At 39.5% G+C, this 23269-nt stretch overlaps 1 protein-coding gene across 1 annotated transcript; it reads left to right on the top strand.

Annotated features, from left to right (window-relative positions):
• The first annotated feature begins 375 nt into the window (after positions 1-375).
• Positions 376-15795, top strand: LOC131232651 (uncharacterized). The gene is made up of 8 exons (XM_058229037.1): positions 376-852; positions 5569-5708; positions 5815-5914; positions 6041-6139; positions 7440-7787; positions 10823-10915; positions 11051-11257; positions 15287-15795. The coding sequence occupies exons 1-8, from the start codon at positions 496-498 to the stop codon at positions 15551-15553; spliced, it is 1611 nt and encodes a 536-aa protein (XP_058085020.1). The 5' UTR covers positions 376-495; the 3' UTR covers positions 15554-15795.
• The last annotated feature ends 7474 nt before the right edge of the window (positions 15796-23269 follow it).

Here is a 23269-nt window from a genome sequence, read left to right as displayed (position 1 = left end):
GGGACAGTGACATCCACCATTAAAAACTTCCAAAGGTCACAAAAGTTTTATATCAAGATGGTATTTTTGTTTTCTCTTATTTTATGTCTTTTTAAAATTTTTAACAGGTTGGATTTCAAATAAACATTACGGTGGGCCTTGGGATTGTTTCAACGGTAGGAATCACTCTCCCCACTGTTTTCTGTGATGGGTTCCACTACAGATTTTTATCTGCCTCATTCTTTGATTCAACCATTAAAATGATATTTCAGAATGGATGGACGGTGTGGATACAATACATACATTATACTGGGGCCCACAGAACTTGGTGACGTCACTTCAGTAGCGGACTCGCTACTCAACCTGTCGGTAAGTAATCCGCGTCCATGCTGGATCCTGAGTTTCGAAAGAGGAAAAGCGAATTCCTCCTTTTTCCTTCATTTCCCCCTTTTTTCCGGCCCCATTTTTTCCTCTATCTGCAGATGCGGAAAGCATCGTCCGCTCTCTCTGTCCGATATGCCCTTCCTTTCCAAACCCTCCTTCCCTTTTTCCACCGGGGCCACATCCTCCACTTCCGACCCCCCCTCACCACCCCATGCCCAAGATAGCACCGACGGCGCAGTGGAGCGCCGGATCCGGGAGGCGGAGGACCGGCTTCGGGAGGCGATCGAGGAGCTGCAGCGCCGGCAGCGCCATGCCCGCGGCCGTTACCCACCTTGCGAGCATGCCGACGAGTCGTGTGTTGCCAATGCCATCGGCAACCTTTGCCAGAGCTTCCTCCTCTCCTATGGAGTCCGTGTAGGCATCGGAATCCTCCTCCGCGCCTTCAAGCTCGCCCGTCGCCAGTCCTATGCTTCCCTCCTTGATCTCAAGGTTCCTCTCTCTCTCTCTCTCTCTCTCTCTCTCTCTCATTTGCTTAGATTTCTTTTCATTCCGCTGATAATGTCCGGATTGGGTTCCAATATTGTCCTGACTTTCATTGATTATGGATGTGTTTGATTTTTATATGGAGAATGGAAAATGGCAGAATTTTTAGACATTTCTTCATGTATTTTCTATTGCTGTCGTGAGATTAGAGTCTTGAGCTGAATTGGATTGTTTTCTGGTTGCATTGTAACTGGAAGTATCCTGTGTTGTTGATTGGTCTCTGAAGAGTGAAATGGGAACGACTTTTGTTGCCCTTTGTGCTGCTTGAAATATCTGTTATGTTTAGTGGAATTCACCCGTATGGATTGAATGACCAAGTTTCATTGATACTGGTTTTCTCATGATGATTACTTAAATACGAAGATCCAGTAATTGTGGCCCACGCGTGGGTTGTGGGAAAGTTTAGGTCTCTTTTGGTGGATTTGAGATTCTGTGGAATCTAGTGGATTTTAGTCTGTTCAGAATTGAGTAGGGTTGAAATCACAGCTTTGAGGTGGGAGTTCAAAACGAGCTCTTTTGGAGGATTTAGATTCCTCTCAAATCCAGATCCCTCCAATTCCTTGCTGCCAAAATGACAAAAAAAGAAGAAGAAGGAGGGAAATCCCTACAGATCCCTCCGATTCCATGATGCCAAACAAGCCCTTAGGAATCTTGATTGATGAAGCCCACGACCCACCATAGGACCCAACTTGTGTTGATTTCGAACTGTTTATTTATAGATTTGAGGCTTAAATATCAGATTTGTAGTTTTTTATTTGTGAAAAGATGTGGGGGCTGATTTAAAGATGGGATTGAAGATATAGGAAGGTGTGATTGAAAGATATAGGGCTAATTTGAAGATGTGATTGAAGATTTGGAGGATTATTTCCAAGATTTTCTTTTACTAGGTATTTAAGCTTATACCATCTTAAGTAGATTAGATTGATTTGAAAACAATTATGTTTAATTTGAAATCAAGCTCTTAGTTGGGGGGATTCCCAGTGAAGATTCATTTAGAGTCTATAAAAGGGGAGGTGATGTAGGAGGCAAGGATTTAGTGTGAGTTTTTTCTTTACTATTGTAAAAGAAGAAGTTTGATATCAATAAAGTTCTTTCCCTCTCTACTCTAATATTTGATTCGAAGTCGAGCTCTCATTGACTTGACAACCCGGTTGCATCATTATGGTTTTAGAGCGTGCGATCGTTAGGGAACTGGCGACTCTATATCATCTCCTAATCGCTTCGTAGAGGGTGGCACAAGAAGACCAGGTAGATTAATTCACGCATGTGGTGGACAATTTCACTAATCAAGTGGGGGGAGCTTTGGCATTGGAGAGAATCTGGAGACTGAATTTGGAGCACGTGGACAAGAAGAGGAAGGTCCCCACTGAGGTCCTAATTAACAATAGGTTGCTTTGGCTTATGAAGACACTAATGATTAAATCCTCCGATTGTTGAAGCGTGACATAAAACTCAGAATTGAGGTAGAAATTCTAGAAACAACAAAGAGATCCACATAGTCAAAGGACCATTTGACATAGAGGTGTACATGAACCGAGCACGCTCGGTTAGCTCACTCGACTTGACTCGAAAAAGCTTGGTTAGCTCGCTCGACTCAACTCGAAAAAGCTCGATTCGACTTGGTTCGAAGTTGAGTTCGAGCCGAGTCGAGCTGATTTTTTTAGCTCGAAAATGAGTTCGAGCTGGCCCCAGCTCGACTCGACTCGGATCGAACCAGTTCGATGACTCGATTACTTTGATATTGATGTTGCTCACCAAGTGTTTGATGAAATGACTCAAAGAAGAGTAGCTGGTGGCAAGGAAGGTATGTATATGAAACCAACACACTTTTTTTCTTGATTTTTATGTTGCTTAGAAGGTGTTTGATAAAATACCTGTAAAACCATTGCTGCTGTCTCAAATGCAGTGAGATTTTGAAGGTGCAGTCCAGGTGTTTGTGAAAATGCCGCAATGGCAAACTCGGCTTGATCTTGGCTCAAACTGGCCCGAGCTGCTCACCGAACCGAGCCGAGCTGGCCAGTCAGGCTCGAGGACTGAGCCGAGCCGAGTTCGAGCTGAGGTCAGCTAGTGGCCGAGCCGAGTCGAGCTGAGGCCAGCTTGACTCAATTTGACTCGATGTACACCCCTAATTTGGCATATGAAGTGATCGATGCATTAATATTGGTCCTATTCTTGAATTCACTAATGTATCAATTGGGGGATCTACTGATAGTTTTAATCACATTTATAGACATGCTAATTGGTCTCAACCTTAAAATTAAAGCACCTTTGCAAAAGATGACAATGCCACGAAAAACGGGGCAAATGTTACAGGATCCATGAAGAACTTTTGAGTTACAACAAATAAGTTAGCACTCACAAAAGCGCAAGCGAAAGAGACATCATCTACAATTGAGTCCAACATAGGTTGTACCGAGCCGACGCGTAGGATTACACCACCAGCTTCCACCAAAGAAGAAGAAGATTTGTTGTAGAGGTAGTACCAGCACAAAGGTTAAGATTGGTATCTTACTCGAGGACAAGTTCTTTTGAAGTTGGAGAGAATTGATGTAGGTAGGGGTGTACATCGAGCCGAACCGAGTCGAGCTGGCCTCAGCTCGACTCAACTCGGCCACTGGTTGACCTCAGCTCGAACTCGGCTCTGCTCGGTCCTCGAGCCTGACCGGCCAACTTGGCTCCGTTTGGTCAGCAGCTCAGGCCGAGTTTGAGCCAAGATTGAGCCAAGTTCGCCATTGAGGCATTTCCACAAACACCTGGACCGCACCTTCAAAATCCATTTGTATGTGAAACAGAAGCAATGGTTTTACAGGTATTTTATCAAACACCTTCTAAGCAACATAAAAACCAAGAAAAAAAATGGTATTTGTTTCATGTACATACCTTCCTTACCACCAGCCACACTTCGTTGAGTCATTTTATCAAACACTTGGTGAGCAATATCAATGGCAAAGTAACTGAGTCACCAAATTGGTTCGATCCGAGTTCAATTCGAGTTGGATTCGATTCGAGTCGGGTCGAGTCGAGCTGGGGCCTGCTCGAACTCGGCTCAAACTCATTTTTGAGCTAAAAAAATCAGCTCGACTTGGCTCGAACTGAATTTCGAACCAAGTCGAATCGAGCTTTTTCGAGTTGAGTCGAGCGAGCTAACTGAGCTAGCTCGGTTCGTGTACACCCCTAGATGCAGGCACACGACCCACCACAGGGCCCACCATGTATTATTTTGGAATGTTTATTCATAGTTGTGAGGCCTAAATATCAAGATTTGCAATTTACTATTTGTGAAAAATATGACGATTGATTTAAAGATCGGATTGAAGATATGGGGAGATGTGATTGAAGATATAGGGGCTAATTTGAAGATGTGATTGAAGATTTGGAGGATTATTTCCAAGATTTGCTTTTACTAGTATTAAAGCTTATACCAGCTTAGGTAGATTAGATTGATTTGAAAACAATTACATTTGATTTGAAATCAAGCTCATTGTTGGAGAAGATTCATGTAGTGTCTACAAAAGGGGGAAGTGGTGTAGTAGGTAGGCATTCCAAAATTTTCTAATTGTGAGTTTTCTTTAGCATTGCAAGAGAAGAAGTTTGATATCAATAAAGTTCTCTCTCCTCTCTACTCTAATATTCTTCTGAGTGTACTCTTATCCATTTCTTTATGATTCGGGTGTCGAGATCTCATTGACTCGACAGTTGGGTTGTACCATTGATGAAGTTCTTAATACGTCGGTTGTGACATTTTTTAGCTTAAAAAGAAGAGAGGAGACTATCAAATAAGATAATATAATTGTGTATTGCAACGACTATTTTCTTTTCCAAAGTCATTCGGTAACTGCCAGAATGATCTTTCAGAGAAAACAAAGAAAAGAAAAAACAGCCGAAATGATCTATCTAAGTTTTGGGGTTCAATAGCACATCCATTCAAGCTTCCAAGATCTTCATTAGGATTTAGCTTATCCTTGTGGCAACTTTGATGGTTGGACATTGAGCATAGGGTTTTGAGGATTGGTACTCCACACTGTCTCTTCAAGGAAAATACCAAGAGGCATTCCAAAATACCTCAAAGCCAATAGAAAGGCGTGATGAGAATTATCCACATTTTAACATCTCCCTAGGAGCTGGGCTTCAGAGCTGTTCTTTCCAAGCTAGCACAGTAGCGGCAGTCTAAAGGCGATTTAGTCTGATCTGTATACAAGTTTATTTGGAGGAGAGATGTCTAATTTCAAAAACAATAAATAATCTCTGCATGTGAAGAGTATGATGCATACTTACCACTTAATTTTCGATAACACCTCTTGTGGCCAATAACAGTTAAGTTAATTTTTTTCGCCAATAAAAAAAAAGAGCAGTCTAGTGAAAGTACTTCACCTGTCCACTTTTCCTCAAGGAAAGGTGATCTAAGTATTATCAAATTTCCTTAATTTTAAAATTTGATTGGATTGAGTTGGAGGCCTGCTGATTTCGGTGACATTTTTCTTCCTTTCGGTTTCTTCTGTTGGTGCTGCTGCCTCAAGTTCCATGTAAATTGGTTAGGACTTGTATTTCTTTCAATGTAATGCTATGTCTGCAATTCTTATTCCTAGCTTAAGACTATTGTTTTTATAATAAAAGCATGCAGATTCTCTATTGATATCATAAGCATTTGGTCCCCTTATGCAGCAACTTGTGTCAGAGAAAGATTTGATAGTGAGAGAAGAAGCATGTCGCGTTGGGTTGCTTTTTGGTGGGTTTACCGGATCATATCATGCCCTTCGATGTTTGCTGAGGAAGTTGAGAAAGAAGGAGACTCCTATGAATGCGTAAGTTCATACATCCATCATTTCCATTGATGCTTTGCAACAGTTTCTATTGATGCACAATTCCTCTTCCATATTCATAACTTAGTTAAAGGGCATGATGGAGCAGAATTCTAGCAGGTTCGCTTGCAGGATTATCCATTTTGGCTTTAGATGATTCGAGCCGGAGGCGCACTCTTGCTTTGTATCTCTTAGCTAGGCTTGCACAGGTACATGGAAAGTTCTGAGATTATGTTTACTGTGTTATTCTGTCTTTCGATACATAATGATATAAGTTTGGCTCTTTTTTTTAATTTTTCTTGGGCTTCTGTTCTAAGTTCTAACACTTGATGCAGTGTGCTTATAATTCTGCAAAGTCAAAGAATAAGTTTCACCTTTGGGGAAGCCATTGGAGACATGGAGATTCTTTACTATTTGCTCTAGCATGTAGCCAGGTGACCCAAAGCTTCGTACTGAATTACGGATTTGTCAAAGCCAGTCTTTAGCTTCATACTGAATTACGGATTTGTCAAAGCCAGTCTTTCTTGCCGTGCATGGATCAAATGTTGTTCATTTACAAGTTTGGTTGTTTTCTTGAATTCAATTTTGTTATGATGCTTTGCACTGCTACACGGCATAGTATTTACCTATTCATTTTATCTTTACAAATATCCTTCCATTTCAAAGGAACATAACATTTGTACTACTATAATAAATAAATGGTAGTCATCCATTTCATATGGTACCCCAATAGTTGGGATTAGGCTTAGCCGATGATGATCTATTTCATATGGTAGTTTGTGAACTTCTGGAGCAATCCATTCATTGGCAACAATTTTTGTTTTCTTATCAGTTGTCCCTTCTCTGATGCATCTGTATGCCTGCATTTGCATATTTGTGCTTTTATCTGTCCCCTCATATTCATATACAGTTAAATGACTCCTAGGGCAAACCTAAGACAACAGGAAACTGCATGATCTGTTATTGATTGAACTCAATAGTTTACAACTGCTCCCTCACTGGAAATTGTGTACCCATGAAGCTCCTGAAAAAAGAGAAACCTGGGAAAGTTCCTACACTACTTGCAACCCTTGTTATGTTCCTTCCCCCCCCCCCCCCCCCCCCCTTTTTTCTTTCTTTCTTTTCCTTCATCTACCATGATTTACTTTTGTTTTCTTTTTATTTTTTCTGAAAAGCGGAAAGAAAGTGCCTTGGTGGTTACTCTTTTGCGCTAGTTTTCTCCTTTCCTTTACGAAAGAATTCAGGCAAATATCTATAATCAAATTTTTTGGACCAGAAGGACCAAATCACATTTTTGGGCTCTGCAGACCTCAAATGTTCTTCTCAGCAAACAATTCAAAGTCAAATAGTTTGGTTGTTGTACTAGCTACTGTTGTTACCGAATATTTTGCTTGGAATTGGAGGTCATCTCTTCATTTCTTCAAGTTACATAACAAGTGGTTATATAACATCTTTTGTTTCTTCTTCTTGATGAGGGCTTAAGTGAATTTCACCACCTTTCCAGTTTCCAATTTTTCTGAATGTTTCACTTAAACTGATAAGTAACTCCTGTTGAAGCTGCTAAATAGTTTCTTCTTTATGGCAATTTATTTAATCGAAACCACAATGTGTTCCTTATTTTTCCATATCTTTGATCATGTTAAAAGGGTTCTTCACTAATACAGTTCATAAATAAACTGTAATTGTGAAAACAATTTTAGTAATTCTGTAATTTGTTGAATTTTCTCATTTCAGGTCATGTATGCCTTTGTAATGCGACCTGAAAGCTTGCCGAAATCATATCAAGATTTTATCTTAAAGACAGGACCAGTTGCGGAACCTGTATACAAGGCTGTCAGGGATAGCTGTAGAGGTGGTCCTGTAGATGTTGCTGCTCTTTCTGTTTACTTAACAAAGAGAAAGGGGTCCAGTTCTGTCAACTTGATGGAATATCCTTCCATCATTCCATGTTCTATAATTCATCCGGATACAACGTCATGTTTGGCTCACAATTCTACTGCAGCATCAGCAACTTTCAGGAAAACATTTCCACTATATTTCTCATTAACATTTGTACCATTTGTCGTGCTCCATCTACAAAAGGTATCCCACATCTGTGCTTCGGTTTGTTGGTTAGTTCAGGAATTTGCATCTTTTATGTCTCTAACTCTCTATATTGGATTGAGAAAAGAAATTAAGCTTCTTTGTCCTGTATTCAAACATTTCTTGACTGCAAATCCTTCTTGTATGCCTTCTTGAGTCCACTGATTAGAGAGTGAGATAGCTACTGAAGCTGCCTTCTTATTTATTTATTTAATCTATCATGTTGTCTCATTCCTAGTTTTCCATATTTTGTCTGTTATCCTGAGGCAGTTGATTGCTGTTCCATGGACACTCGTTAGCTTTCATATTTGGATTGTGAAATATGCAGTGTTCTGGATCCTTGGATTACCAGTCTTTTTTTTTTTCCAGAACAACAACAAGAATACTAATGAAGCACAAGAAAAACAACACTACAAGAATCATACATCTGGGAGCCAGTAGCAAGTGACCTTCTCATTGCTCCCTCATTATTGAGTTGATTGGTCACCTCATTGAGAACCCTTGGAACATTGGGTAAACATGACCTGAGATAGCTACAAAAGGTTTGTTGCCTTCAATGCAAGGCAAGTCTCCATGGCCTGAGTTAGTAGTTGAAACCCTGATCATCTCCTTCGATGATGAACTTTCTGGAGTAGATCCTTCGTTATCAAGTCAATTGGCCACCTCATTGGCAATCCTCGGACAATGGAGAAAACATGATAGCTAGAAAAGATTTGATCCCTCAAATGCATGAAGCAAGTCTCCATGGTCCTGACATATTGTTGAAACCCGTTGAATGCCAGTCTGAGCATCTCTGACAATAGTTTTTGAAAAAAGACAGTGGAGAAAATATGTGAATCCTCACTGAGTTGATGATGCTCGCAGTGATTGGCCCCAGCTGCCTACAAGGCCAGGAAAAGAAGTCATCTACTCATTTTCATCTTTCAGGACACCTGGCTACCAAAACTTGTTACTCAAGTTGGAATACCTTCCTTCTTGTGTTCCATTAAGTGCTTTTGTTTGGAGAGTTTGTGGCCATAGAGTGTTATTGATTGTATGATACGGTTATGATGCCCGCCCTTTTATTTTATTGTTCACTATGGAATTCAGAAGTCAATGTGGATGGGGAATTGGAAGTCAATTTGACTGGAAGAAATAACATAAACCCACACTTTTTTCTTTTTTCTTTTTTCCGATGGGCTGTCAAAAGCTTTAAAGCTGATTGCACCGTGAAGTTTCTGTGGTGGCTGTGTGATGCTAAATTGTAAGGGTGCTCGGATGTTGGTGCTGGTTAGACTATCTGCGCAAGGACACAATAGTGAGTTGAAAGTTACACTTGTATTGACTTAGTCGCAAACAAGCTGTTCAGGAGATGTCTTTTTGTACAAGGCTGGGTCTGCAGTTTCTACTATCCTAGCTAAACCGGGTCGGCTGGAGGGGCAGAGGCATGCTTTGGCCCAAAAGTTTGGAGGAAAACTACTAGATGGCAAGGGTGGCCAGTCACCTGCAGTCTTAAATAGAGGATTCTACCAAGACCAATAGAGTCGGGGAAATGCAAAAGTGCACTGAACGAATGCTCACGGATAATCCTTTCTACTTAGGCTAGGTTTTAGCAAATGCTTCAATTAGCAATAGGAATGGGAGTTGTTTAAGGCAGTGATGCAGGCCTTTATATAAGTGAGGGACTGCTGCTTGCATGTTTAAAATTTCGTTTGGTACATCTTGGTTTCAATCGAGTTGTGCTAGTTTTGTTGCAACCGGAGTCACCCAACGATGTAGGAGTGGGAGTCACCAAGTGACTGCCTAAATAGACAAGACTACAAAGACCTAGAGACTAAGGAAAGTAGAGTCTACTAGGGCAAAAGTGCATCAAAGAGATGCTCATGGAAGGTGAAAGTGCTTGCAAGTGGACATGCTTCCACAGTTGGCAAATATGCATAGGACCTTCCAACAATTGCACAAGCATGTAGGAACTGAGGATTGTGTCCAAAGTGCCAAATTAAGCCAAGGCAACAACTCTTGAGGTCGAAGATTGCCATATTTTTGTGAGCAGACTTGTTGAGGATGCAGGACTTAAGGATCCTGGCTGAAGGGGTTATCTTGAGGGGGTTCGGAGCTTGCATTTGGCCACTGAGTGGGGTTGGTGCCAACCTGGATCCTTGTCATGTGATCTGCAGGACTCGACTATAAGTTTATTAAGAGCATGCATAATTATTAATGCATACTACAACTCATTTTACTAATTTTTATATAATTTTTTTAAAACTAATTCACTGGTGAAAAAAAAGAAAAAGAAAAAAGAAATAGAAAAAGAAACAACTGTTGGTTATGTATAATACAACCTCAATAAACCTAATAGTGACCCGAAGTTCAGCTAGATATTTAATAATATATTCAATACTATAAATATATTAGAATACTTTATTACTTAGTTATTCAGTAGTTTTTATACCCTTCACTCTGGAGATGTCCATTTTGGATTACAAATTTTGCAGCCTAATTTATGTATCCATTCCATTTAGTACCAAGTTGGTTACTGCCCATTGGATTGCAGACATAACCCGGTATTATACTATCTTCATCAAATTTTAAATTGACAGTCATAACTACAATTACCGAAATTGTCCCATTACTGTGAAAGCAAGTGTCATTTTCTATAACTCACTCTCATGATTAGATTGTAAGTTTGCTAGCCTATTTCTACTATTTGTATGTATGATATCCCACCCTTCAGAATAAATTTCCAGCACCATCTCCTGATCCCACAGCCTGACTCCTCTACTTGCACCACATGCGCTGGCTAACTTGTTTCTGTTATTTCCGCTTCTGGTTGCTGGAGTATTGTGAAAGGATATTGGTTAATTTCAAATGCTTTTCAGTTATGCTTAACCTGTGACATTTGATTCTTTATGGAGATGATTCCCTCTGGTTCTGTTTTAGGCAACAAAACTGGCCTGCTAGGGTAAAACGATAGTGTTTTGTTTCAAATGATTTTTGGGAGTACTTAACAACTGACAAGTGAAAACTGATTATCTAATGAACATGATTCCTTCTAGTTCATGCAATCTCCTGCTCGTACCTGCTGGCTTGCCATTAAAGGTGCTGTTCGCTCAACAACGTTCTTGTCTGCTTTTGTTGGAATCTTTCAGGTAATTCAACCCCCCTCTTTCTTTCTTTCTGTCTTTTGTTCCTTTTTCCCCCCTTTCTCTATACCCTTATTCGTCTTCTCCATCTCCTTCTGTATGGTCCTGTGTTCCTGACATTGATTTTCTGGATGATGCAAGGGTGTCATATGTTTGCACAGAAAAGTGGCAACGGAGGACCACAAACTTGTGTACTGGTTTGCGGGTGGAATTGCTGCCCTTTCAGTACTACTTGAGAAGAAACCAAGACGGGCAGAATTGGCTCTATATGTTCTTCCCCGTGCTGGAGATTCACTGTGGTATATCTTAATAAATCGCCATCTGCTTCCAAATATAAAGAATGCTGAGGTAACATTTACTGCCTTCTTATCTGTAGTCTTTCTTGCTTCTCTTTTAGTAGGATCCTTTCTGTGCTTGGCAATTGAATGAACTGAACCGAAGATGCCATCTTGTGTTTAGGAAGTAAGCTAGGATCTCAGCCTCAAGCTATCTGTGGTAGTCATTGTTTTGTCACAGACACATGTAACATAGACATTGCATGGCATGGACATCTGGGAAAACATGACTCTGTATAGTTATTTGTTAAAATGAAAGACATTATTCAGCTCATAAAACTGAACCTAGAGGAACAGAAAAAGGCCTGTAGAAAAAGTCGAAACTAAATCGTCATTGCCATCATCATTGCATAGCTGTTTGGGTTGGGTTTTAAACATGCTATATGAACAATGTTAGAGAACAAGAAATTCTGTCAATAGAGATTTTAGTAGTGGCCATGCTTGCGTTACCAATACCATGCACGTGTATCCCACACATGGTGTTCCATTGCGGTATCGGTGGGTGTAACGGTGCCCACCGTTACCGATACGGATATGCCCTGTATTGGCCAATACGGGTCCTGTAACGGTGCATTTTTTTTTTTTTTTGGGTAAAAAATTATGGAAAAATATCCATTAAATCTGAAATATTCTAAATATTCTCAATATGCATTCATTTATAATTTGGAACATGTTTATGGTGGTGTAACGATCCACTCTTTGGTGAGAAGTTGTATCGGACTGTCTAATGAATTTATGAACCAGACAACCTGGATTTAACTGCAAAATTCATATATTTAATTTTCTAACCGTCTAATATCAATGATAGATATACTAGAATGAATGTAATATCAAAATATCTTACATGTGTAGGTGTTTGCAATTATTTTTCATAATTTATTCTATATTAAGTTATTAACATACCTGAGGAGTGAGGTCTCTAGACTAGAGTCTAGACTTGCATAAATTATAATGTTCATTCTATTTTGAAGTCTTCATTCTTCAACATGTCAGAGACTTCTCCTCCTATCCCGTGGTTATGATTCTTGTCCTGTCAGTCACCCTCAAGTCAAGAATATATAAAAAATAAAATTACTAGTGTCTGATATACTCCCCTGCAACTTGATTAAGGATTATGTGATTGGTTGTTAGGGGAGTTATTTTAAATACAAGTTCGGCAGTGTCAAGTGTGTGCTTGCTTGGTGAATGTGTGGGTAATGAATTAATGGGTGTACAACAATACTTACCTTAATACAAATATATACTTACAATTACCAAAATAAAATTCACAAGTCACCACCAAAATGAAAATCTACTTTTTTGTGATTGCTCGACTTCTACATCATCGTCATCGTCATCATCATCATCAGGATTCAGCTGCCCAATAGGTGGAGGTAATGCATATCCATAATATCCAGTGCTAGAAGGAAATACTAGGTCAATAAAACCAGAGGATGATTGATCCTGACTAGGCAACAACTTCAACCCCGAGTAAGGATATCCACCAGTGCTAGTCGAATAGCCGTACTGGTACTCGTACTCAGGCTATTGAGAATCTTGAGATTGAGAGTGTGTCTGTGATGAGTAACTTGGATTTGGATATGAATATCTATAATCATATGGATACGAATCGGGAGGACTACTCCAACATGAATTTGATAGAACAGGCTCAATATAACCAACATAAATGAACATTAATATATTCTACTATGATTAACACATCATATTCTACCATTAAAACAACAATACATTGAATAAAAAATGATTTTTCGTAATTTTTAAAAATTGGCCGAAAATATTTCGAAAATAAAAAAAAAATTAAAAAATACAAAATCACTAGAATAATTTGTTAAATGAACATTAATATGTTCTACTATGGTTAACACATAATATTCTATCATTAAAACAACAATACATTGAATAAAAAATGATTTTTCGTATTTTTAAAAAAATGGTCGAAAATATTCCGAAAATAGAAAAAATATAAAATATAAAATTACTACCATAATGTGTTAAATGAACATTAATATGTTCTACTATGATTAACACATCATATTCTACCATTAAAACAACAATGCATTAAAAAAAAAAAAAAAGATTTTTTGTAATCTTTAAAAATTGGTTGAAAATAGTCCGAAAATAGACAAAATTTAAAAAATATAAAATCGCTAGAATAATCTGTTAAATGAACATAAATATGTTCTACTATGATTAACACATAATATTCTACCATTAAAACAACAATATATTGAATAAAAAATGATTTTTTCGTATTTTTTAAAAATTGGCCGAAAATAGTGCGAAAATACAAAAAAAATAAAAAAAAATATAAAATCACTACCATAATCTGTTAAATGAACATTAAAATGTTTTAATATGATTAACACATCATATTCTACCATTAAAACAGCAATACATAGAAAAAAAAAGTATAAATACCTATTTTTGAAGAATTTTTGGAAAATGGCCCACGGGCCACGGAGCTTCAAATCAAGAAAATCCTTAATATAACTTGTTTTGATCCTTAATTTCAAGCTAAGGGTGGTCAGAATTTGCAATAGAATGGTTTATGAAGAATTTGGAAGAGAAAAGTATCAACAAATGTGAAAAATCGGAGCTTAAAAATTATAAATAAAAAAGAAAAAAGAGAGCTGTTTTTTGACCGTTACGGGTATGAAATTGAGGGGGTGGCTGTTACGACCCTGTAACGTGTAACGGTCACGGCCGTTACTGTTACGTATCGGCCGTTACGGCCTATACGTAACCGTTTTTGAACACCTTGATCTCACATGGCATTTTTTGTTTCTTTAAATGGAACCTTCCAAGTTACGTAGGGGGCATCCTTGTATGGTTGACAAAAAAACTGTTTGTATGAAATTTTTATTTAGGAAGAGATGAAAAAAAAGGAGCTGAAAGAGAAGGAACATGTAATGCAACACATCAGGTCGAGGATAAACTACATATTTATGATGCTCTCACATATTGGAATGCACATCACAACCCAATACCCATGCGAGATAAAGCCTGTCAGTGAAATGTTTGGCCCCGTTTGAGATAAAGTCTGTCAGTGAGATGTTTGGCCCAGAAGTAATGGTCTCCTAATTTTGATCCTTGTCACTTTGCAACGTTTATCACGATTCAAGACAATCTTATTCTTAAGGGAAAGCATGAAACAATATCAAACTTTTCGTCTTACAAACAATTGATTGTTTTTACTGAAAGATCAAGGAGAACTGCAGCACTAATCTGCAGCTGCTGTGGGAGGGGTATTTTGAATGTAGTAGGTTCTTGGGCCTTTATATGAAAGACGAGAATGTGATAAAGAACTATGCCAACCGATGTGTTTTTAAAATCCTTGACAAAATATAAATAAGATGAAAATAAAACAAAATGCAGGGATTGTGTGAGTTTACACATCGCAAGAAAATGACTCATCTCAAGCTAAACATTGTCTTGTGATAATCTTTCGCAAATGGATTGACCGTGCTTCAGGAGGAGGAAGGGAAAGTAGTTAGTTCCAAGTTAAATATCATTTAGGGGTGGAACTGAGTCAGGTTTGGGTCAGGTTAGGCTCTGCCCTAGCCCAATCAATTTGCTAAACTGGCCTGGCATCCTGGCCTGAGCCTGAGCTTGACCCATGATCCAAGATGAGATGACCAGGCCCAACCTGAGAGCAGATTCCGAAATCCAACCTGGTCCAGTCCAACTGACCCATTTATAAAAGAAATTCATGATTTTTTTTTGAGAGGAAAAGAAAAATTATTGAAATTGCTCAATGCTGTTATTTATTTATATACGAGTACTGTATATTGCTGATAGAAAGTGCTAGTTAAAGTCTACAATGTTTTCCGACCAGAGCCTGACTCTGAATCTGATCAACTGACTCCATGCCTGGGTTTCAAGTGGGTTGGGTTGTTGGCGCATGAGTCAGTCCTATTTATTGCTTGCCTTACTATCTGATTTAATGGGAGCTGCGTCCAAAGTCCAAACAGGCCCTAAACCACAACCACCACCGAAGCCTGAAATTGCTGCTGAATCTGATTTCGCTTCAACATTATTGCAGGTGGCTCTCTTTTGTCTATGCATGGGAGGAATCATGTATTACTTGGAACATGAACCAGACACCATGGCTCCATTCCTCCGGGGATTGATCCGGCGGTTCCTGGCAAGCAGGATAAGCAATCCGGGCCCATCCTCCAACCGGAATGCATCCTATTCCTACCTACAGACTCTCAACTCCTTGGATAAGCCCAAGTTACAAGGGAACCATGAGAATGAAGCTTCGGCAGCACCTGAGAAGTACAACCTCGAATCAATCCCTGGACTATAAAATCTCTTGCCCATTGCCTTTTTGCTATGGTGACAAGAGCTCAAGATCCGAATCAAATTCCTTAATTTTTCTTCATACCCATATGCAATTTATTAGGGTGGCATGGAACTTTTTTCTATTAATCAAAACAAATAGCTGGATATTGCCATCAGTTGATTTATTTTATTTTTTTCCTTCCGCAATGTAACCAATATGGTCATAGACCTGAAAGGAAAGGAGATTTGAGGATTTCATTTCTTTCATTGATTGTTTTTCTTTCCTCCTTGCTTGCCAGTATTCAACTGAGATATTTGGACATGACCCTTGAGCAAAACACAAGCACTGTGATGGGAACCTTCTGTTAGGTGGGCCCTTCCACTGATGGATAATAGTGTAAAGTTGCACTGGTCGGAGTACGCAAGAAGTCCACCCTGTGGGGCAGCTGCACAAGCAGCCCGTTGAGAAAACTGTCAAATGGAGCTGATGATCAGCAAAGAAGAAAAAGCTAGAAACGTAGGATCACCCAATTGCAGCATTTAACAGTGGTACAACCAAGGCGGGATCCACCATATAAGCAGGCTAGATTGTGCATGGAAAAATTCACTTACCAAAAAGGGAAACAGAAGAAATGATTGTATACTATGGGGTTGCACGATGGCATACAACCAGGCACAAATCTAGAGTTCATGTTAGGGAGTGTTGTAGCTTGGGTGGGTTGGCTCGGGTTGAGGGTCAACCCAACCTGACCTCAGGAGGATCCAAGCTGCCCCCCAATCTGACCCGAATTCCAACCCGAACTCAAACCCAAGCGGTCTATACTTTCCTGACCCAGCTTGAACTGACCTAACCCACATAAATGTGATTATTCCCAATCAGGCCTAATCTGACCCGAATTTGGTCAACCAAAGCCCAAATCGAGGGCCTTGACAACCCGAGCCAGCTAACCCGAGCTCAGAGTGGGTCAGTTGGGTTCAGTTTGACCTAAACCCAAGTTGCAGCTATGAACCCCACCTCGGATAGGGTCAGTTGGGTTCGGTTTGACCTGAACCCAAGTTGCAGATATGGTTGACGTGAATGGACCTTCAGGTTTGGGCTGAGCTCGACACCCAAAATCCAAACGGTTCAAACAGTGATCCTTACACTTTTGTAGACATCATGCCATCTATCGTGGTGGCCCTGTCGTGTCCAGTCCCTGGTTGGAAAAAATCTGGCAGCTTTTATTATCAGTTGTGCCACACAGGTCAGTAAAAGATCAGCCTAGTTCTGATCTCTGCACTTGTTTCGTTGCAACCCACTTGATGTGTGGACATGCATTTCTATGGGGCAAGTAAACTATTGAATCTGGATTATCACTATTTTCCTTTTAACTATCCATTCAATAGACAATAATCGAATGGCTAGGATTGCCGGATCTGTCTGATTTCATAGATACGCTCCATCCACAATTGAACCCACAGTTTAGATGGTTTGGATAGTTGTACATAGTTCTACGTGGAGAGGGACATATCACCACCACCTTTTGAAAATTTAAAGGGGATTTTACAAAAAAACACAGGTGGACCATAACATTAGTGATTCAGGTGGACTACATGATTGAAAATAATGTAGAGGCCCTAAGCCTAGGTTCAGCAATACAATCTCCTCAGTTATAACGATGAACCGTGGGGAATGATGGGAGAATTTCTCGGTGAATTCCTCCTAATTTTCAGGGATAACACCCAATGATAACGTTGTGGGGGAGATGAGGTGTTTTCTGATGCCATTACAGCTTATATCCAATCACGTCTCCTTCATAATAATTATAAAATTTAATAGGAATCAATTGGAATATGTCAACCCAAACAGGCCCTAAGTTCGAGCTGTCTTTGGCGGGCATTGATGCATAAACGCCATCCAATCTGTCCAACAGATCAACCTCCAAAATTTTAATTTGGTTATCAAAATCCAGCTTGATCCATAGCTCAGGTGGACCACACTAAAGGGAACAATGGGGACATTAGGAACTGCTCGGATGAGGGGACACACTAAAACTCGGGCCTTTCAAAAACACAGGTGGACCATAACATGCGCGCGCGCGCACACACACACAAACATGCGGTAAATTAACCATCGTGGGCCGTAAGAAGGTTTCAATAGTAGGGTCATTATCACAGCTGCTTCAGGTGGTGTGGTCCACTCGAGCCTTGGAACAGCTTATTTTTGGAACTTATATGAAAGAAATGGATGGACGGTGCGGATAAAACCAAGATATCACATTAGTCCTAGAGTTCAAGGTAGTAACCAATCCGCGTCAAACAGGGAGTCTAGTTAAGCGACGCGGATTTCCTGCGAAAGCCTTCGCAGGAAGTTCCTGCGCTGGTAACCCAGGTGGGGCCCAGTGTGATGTTTTTAAAAAATCCTCTCCGTCCATCCGTTTTGTATGTTCATTTTAGTACATCTTGCCAAAAATTAACCGTATCCAAAGCTCAAATGAGCCAAAAACGTGGTAATTAAACGTCCACAGTTGAAATATTCGTGGGGCCATAGAAGTTTTGATTCATGCTAATGTTTTTGTTTTCAGTTAATCCCAATAGGAATGACGTTATTAACGGTATGGATGGCATCTAAACATCACTGTTGAACCCAGGAAGGTTTCAACGGCAGGAATTTCCCTAACCACATTTTCCTTTAGTACGGCTCATTTGAGCTTTGGATACGGTTCGTTTTTGGCAACATATCCTAAAATGAACTCAAAAAACGGATGGACGGGGAGGATTTCTCACAAACATCACAGTGGGCCCCACCTAAGTTTCCAGCGCACGAACCTCCTCCGAAATGCTTTCGCAGGAAATCCGCGTCCGTCCTGGCTATTATAAATTAACAATACAAATCTCCTACTCTTAATCAAAATCTCTCTCGCAAAATTACTCTCCTTCTCCAATATTTCTCTTTTACTCTCTCTTCTCATTCTCTTAATTACTCTCCTTCTCTAATATTTCTCTTTTACTCTCTCTTCTCATTCTCTAAATTACTCTCCTTCTCCAATATTTCTCTTTTACTCTCTCCTCATTCTCTTGCTCATGAATATTGTTTTACCTTCAATTATCATGGATTACAGTATTTATTCAGAGGATTTTTCTCATGTAACACATGTTACATATACATACCCCCTTCTCCATCAATGGGGTCATCAAGATATAGAGGAGATTCAATCTTATCAGTGGGGTCATGAAGATCATCAGTGTAGTTATGAAGATATAGATGAGATTGAATCTTATCAGTGGGGTCATGACAATATAGAGAATATTCAATCTAATCATTGGGGTCATGAAGATACAGAGGAGATTCAAGCTTATCAGTGGGGTCATGAAGATACAGAGGAGATTCAATCTAATCAATGGAGTCATGAAGATCATCAGTGGAGTTATGAAGATATAGATGAGATTCAATCTTATCAGTGGGGTCATGACAATATAGAGAATATTCCATCTTATCATTGTGGTCATGAAGACACAGAGGAGATTCAAGCTTATCAGTGGGGTCATGAAAATATAGAGGAGTTTCAATCTTATCAGTCGGATCATGAAGATATAGATCTAGATGGAGTTTTCAGTAATTGTTTGGGGGAGTTTTCAAATGGATGTATACCATGTGGGTGTATGGACTCCCTTCCTGAAGAGTCGGGGCATGAAGATATTGAGGATATTCAAGCTTTGAACACAGTTAATGATGATAAATATGGGAATTGCAGAATTTGTTTGGGCGACTTTTCAAATGGCTCACATGTTACATGTATGCCATCTGGAAACATGTTTCATAAGGACTGCCTTCTCCAACAATGGGGAGATTGGGGCATATAGATATAAAAGAAATCTGATTTTTTTATTATTTGGATTTTTGTTCATTTTTCAAAATTTTAGTAAATTTTATTGAACATTAGACATGGAATGATATTTAAAAATAAAAAATAAAAAATTATTAAATGTTATGCAGAGTGCTGGTACTGAGAATTCATATTTCAATAGCTGAAGTAGGATTCCCAAAGTGATTGCAAGTGGGGGTCAATGGGCCTGCTCGGCCTAGTCAAGTTGAGCCCAATCCAGATCATTTATTAAATGGGCCAAGAAGTATGGTCTGAACCTGACCCATGACCCATTACCTACGGCCTGACCTTCCTACTCAAAGTTCACCTAACCCATGCCCGACCAAACCCATTTAATAATAATTGGAGCAGGTTCGACCAACCCTACCCGACCTTGGCACAACCACAGTTGGGTTTCAGAGTCTAATCTAATTAGTGGGTATATAAAAACATGCATTATCTGTATCTACTTATTGTCTGTTAATTTGTTTTGGCTTTGTGTCGGGTTGGGCCAAGTCATCAGGCCTAGCCCATTAACAACTATATGGCTATATGTACAAACATGCTTAACTTATGTGCATGTTATGCCTTCCAAGGTAGCCTTTACGACTCTTCTTCTATTAAAAAAATCTGAAAATTTCATATTTGTCTTGTAATGGATTGTTACCAGGCTATTACAACCTTTATGGGACAGTAACAGTGGCTGTGGATTATTTTTGTTATTTTTTCCATAATACCCGTTATAGCCGTCAGCTCGTAATGTGTAATAGTTGTCACCGTTATCTTTGCGGAATGCCATTAATAGCCCCATATTGGCCTTTGCAACACACCATGAGATTTAGGAGATTTAGAAGATCAATGGAATGTTTGAGTATTGTCTCTAAACATCATTCTATCTAAAATATGCAATTACTTGAGAATTAGTTTCATTTTATTGTGTTAAAATTATTTTTAGAGCTAAATTATTAAAAAATTAGGGCCTATTTGATAGTGCGCCTAAAAACGAATTCATCTCACATTAGCTAACACAAAAATTAAGGCCCATTTGGCATCATTTATATAATCATGTTTGGTAAAATAACTTTTTTAGAATTCAAAAGACTCTTATTTGAAATAAACATATCTAGAAAATCATTCAAATAAGCATGTTTCTAGGGGTAGTTGATCGTATGAAGCCCACCTTTGATGTGGACCGTCCATTGTGTGGGGCAAACCTTCAAAGTGGGCCGCCCATCATGAGGGGGCCACCATGGATGTGGACTGTCCATCATTAGGGGGCTGACCTTTTATGTGGACTATCCATTATAGGGCCCACCTTGATGTAGGCCATCCATCATGTGGAGCCCACCATTAATGTTAATTATCCTTCATGTGAGGCCCTTTATTGTTCACTACCCATCACGTGGAGCCCACATTTGATGTGTCAATCGTGTGGGCTCCACCTTTCTTACAAGCTGCTAACGCCCAAAAATCAATCCGATCTGAGCTAAGATGGGCCACATAACAGGGAATATGTTGGGAGAGAATCCTCGTTGTTGATAAGTATAGGGGACCACCATTTTGTGTATATATAATTAAGGCAGCTCAGACCCTTCATCCAGTCTAGATGAACGGTCAAGACACTATTCAGGTTGTTGTGAGACTCAAGTGGCCCCTGCGAAATTCAAGGGCGAACGTTCTTCCCAGCTCATTCCCATTTCCATGGCCACTTTATTTTTGAATCCTATTGGTTTTATGAGATAACCCATCTGATAGACAGTTTGGATGGTGCAAATACATAATGCGGGCCTCACATCTGTCCAGTATTGCTGCCGCAGCCCGCTAGCTTGCGTGTATAGCTGGGCATCGAGTCAAGCTGGATGGACTCGGTTTTGAAATAGACCTGACCCAAACTTGACCTGACTCGGTAGTCGGTACGGCATGCTTGACTTGATCCGAGTCTGGGTTTGTCATGGACTAACCAGGATTGAGTCCGACCTGTCATAGGTTCCAAGTCAGGTCAAGTAAGCGGCAGTTGGGTTAGGTGCAGCGGGTATCCACGGGCTGAAATCACAGCAAAGAACCTAAGTGCACTCGTCGGAATTGCAGCCTCTGTTGGAAATTATACAGATTAATATTATTTCTGTATAATGTGGAAACTGAAAATAAAAAATTAGCTTGAATAGGGATAGGCTGAAGCACGTTTGGGACGCTGTCCTTAAAGCGTTATTTGCCCCTACTCAAGTGAATTGAGTATGTTGATAAGTTACAGGAAAATCACTTCTAGGATACGACAAGCCTGGTGTGGATGTTCAGCAAAGACAAAGGCCCACCAAATGGAACTCTATTACACAGTCTGACAAAAATACATAAAAAGGAAAGATCCCAGAAGAAAAGAGAGAAAAAGAATATTTTGAACTTAAACCACTGCACTGGTCTGTTTTTACTTGATCTTCAGCTACTTCGACCACACCGTTGGTCTAACTTTCAAGCAATAGTTCAGACAAACCTTACTATATTGCTGGAATCACTGGTGTATATGAGAAAAGTGGCTTAGGCTTAGTTCGTATGGGTTTGCTGGAGTGGGTTGAGAGATGGATTGGAAACTTATCCAGGCCCTCCTTTTATATGCTATGGTGGCTTGGGATTTTGGTCCAGGGACATAAATCCCATTAATGCAATTTCTATCTGTTGAGAAACTAGCTGTTTTATAGCCGTTTCTGACTATTATGCATGACCCATTATAGCAACTGCATGCTGACTATTGTGAGAGCTGGCTAGCCATTTTTTAGCTATTGGGTTAGCCATGCAACAGTTTCTGTATGACTTCTGCAACCAAGTCCATAATTGTTACACATTTATGTAACAAATATATTTCCAGCCTCTATATAATCAGAAAGACTCTCATTCAGTCCTCTAGATTTCGTCTAGCCATCCATCTGCCTTAGCCACTTAGTTGTACCGCGATTCGCACACGTCTCGCTCCGGTTCGCTCAAGGTCACGAAGGAGCAACCCTCTGTGACACGATGCAGATGTGCGAAGTGCGCCACTAGCGCTTCTATAGCCGCACTACCTCACATGCCCACGCCCTCGCACCGAGACCGTGCCTGAGATCGAGCACGTCCTCGAGCTCGAGCTCAAGCCCGCGCGAGGGTGATCCAGACACGCAAGTTCCATTCTCCTTTGGACCATTTGGGTAAGTATTATAATACTCCACCACTCTCATATGAACTACTTTTTCTTCTCCTCTTTTTTCCAATGTGAGACTATTCTCAAAACCCACAAAAAAAAGTGTTTTTTCAAACTTTTTTATATATAATATATATACATATATTATATTTTATTAAAATATATTTTAAAATCAATATTTTTGCAACAATCCCCGACTTGATTTTTAAAAATATAATTTTCTCGATTAAACATTTCTGTCAGAATAATCAACTTATATGCATAAAGAAAGATTTCTTTCGATTTTAATCTTTCCTTAGTGTAAGTATTTTAAAACTCTGTCGAAATGACTGGTAGCCGTAGAGTTGAACCAGTTATTTGTATATAACAAAGGTGGAGAACTACACACATATTCACTATGTGTTTATTAGAGTTCTCACAATCTTACTCAGAACAATTAATGGTCGTGTGCTTATCCTAATTCGTGAACGATCTTAAGAGAAAACTTCTAACTCTCATGAGAGACGGCACCATCTCTACGTTCATATAAGTAAAATTCTTCCAGTGTCTTCATTACTATAAGACACTTGTCCTTTATACTAGATTTCATTAAGTGTTCTGAGACTCAACCCTCTTTCGTAATGCTCAGCACTTATCTATTATGGATGAGATTTTATAATTTAATACTGAAAACTTTCCATATATTAATGACTTGTTCTTATTCATTAAACCCAAAATTAGAGATTTT

The sequence above is a fragment of the Magnolia sinica genome, chromosome 18 (genome assembly GCF_029962835.1).
Source record: "Magnolia sinica isolate HGM2019 chromosome 18, MsV1, whole genome shotgun sequence".
Lineage (NCBI taxonomy): Eukaryota > Viridiplantae > Streptophyta > Magnoliopsida > Magnoliales > Magnoliaceae > Magnolia > Magnolia sinica.
The sequence above is the reverse complement of the archived record's forward strand: the minus strand, read 5'-3'. Positions and strand labels throughout refer to the sequence as shown.

What these genes read in the sequence shown, in the direction of transcription:
- LOC131232651 (XM_058229037.1), top strand. Translation starts at nt 496, where the DNA reads ATGCCCTTCCTTTCCAAACCCTCCTTCCCTTTTTCCACCGGGGCCACA. An exon ending in TCTTAGCTAGGCTTGCACAG is followed by an intron (nt 5,915 to 6,040) that starts GTACATGGAAAG and finishes CACTTGATGCAG; the next exon opens with TGTGCTTATAATTCTGCAAA. An exon ending in CAAATATAAAGAATGCTGAG is followed by an intron (nt 11,258 to 15,286) that starts GTAACATTTACT and finishes ACATTATTGCAG; the next exon opens with GTGGCTCTCTTTTGTCTATG.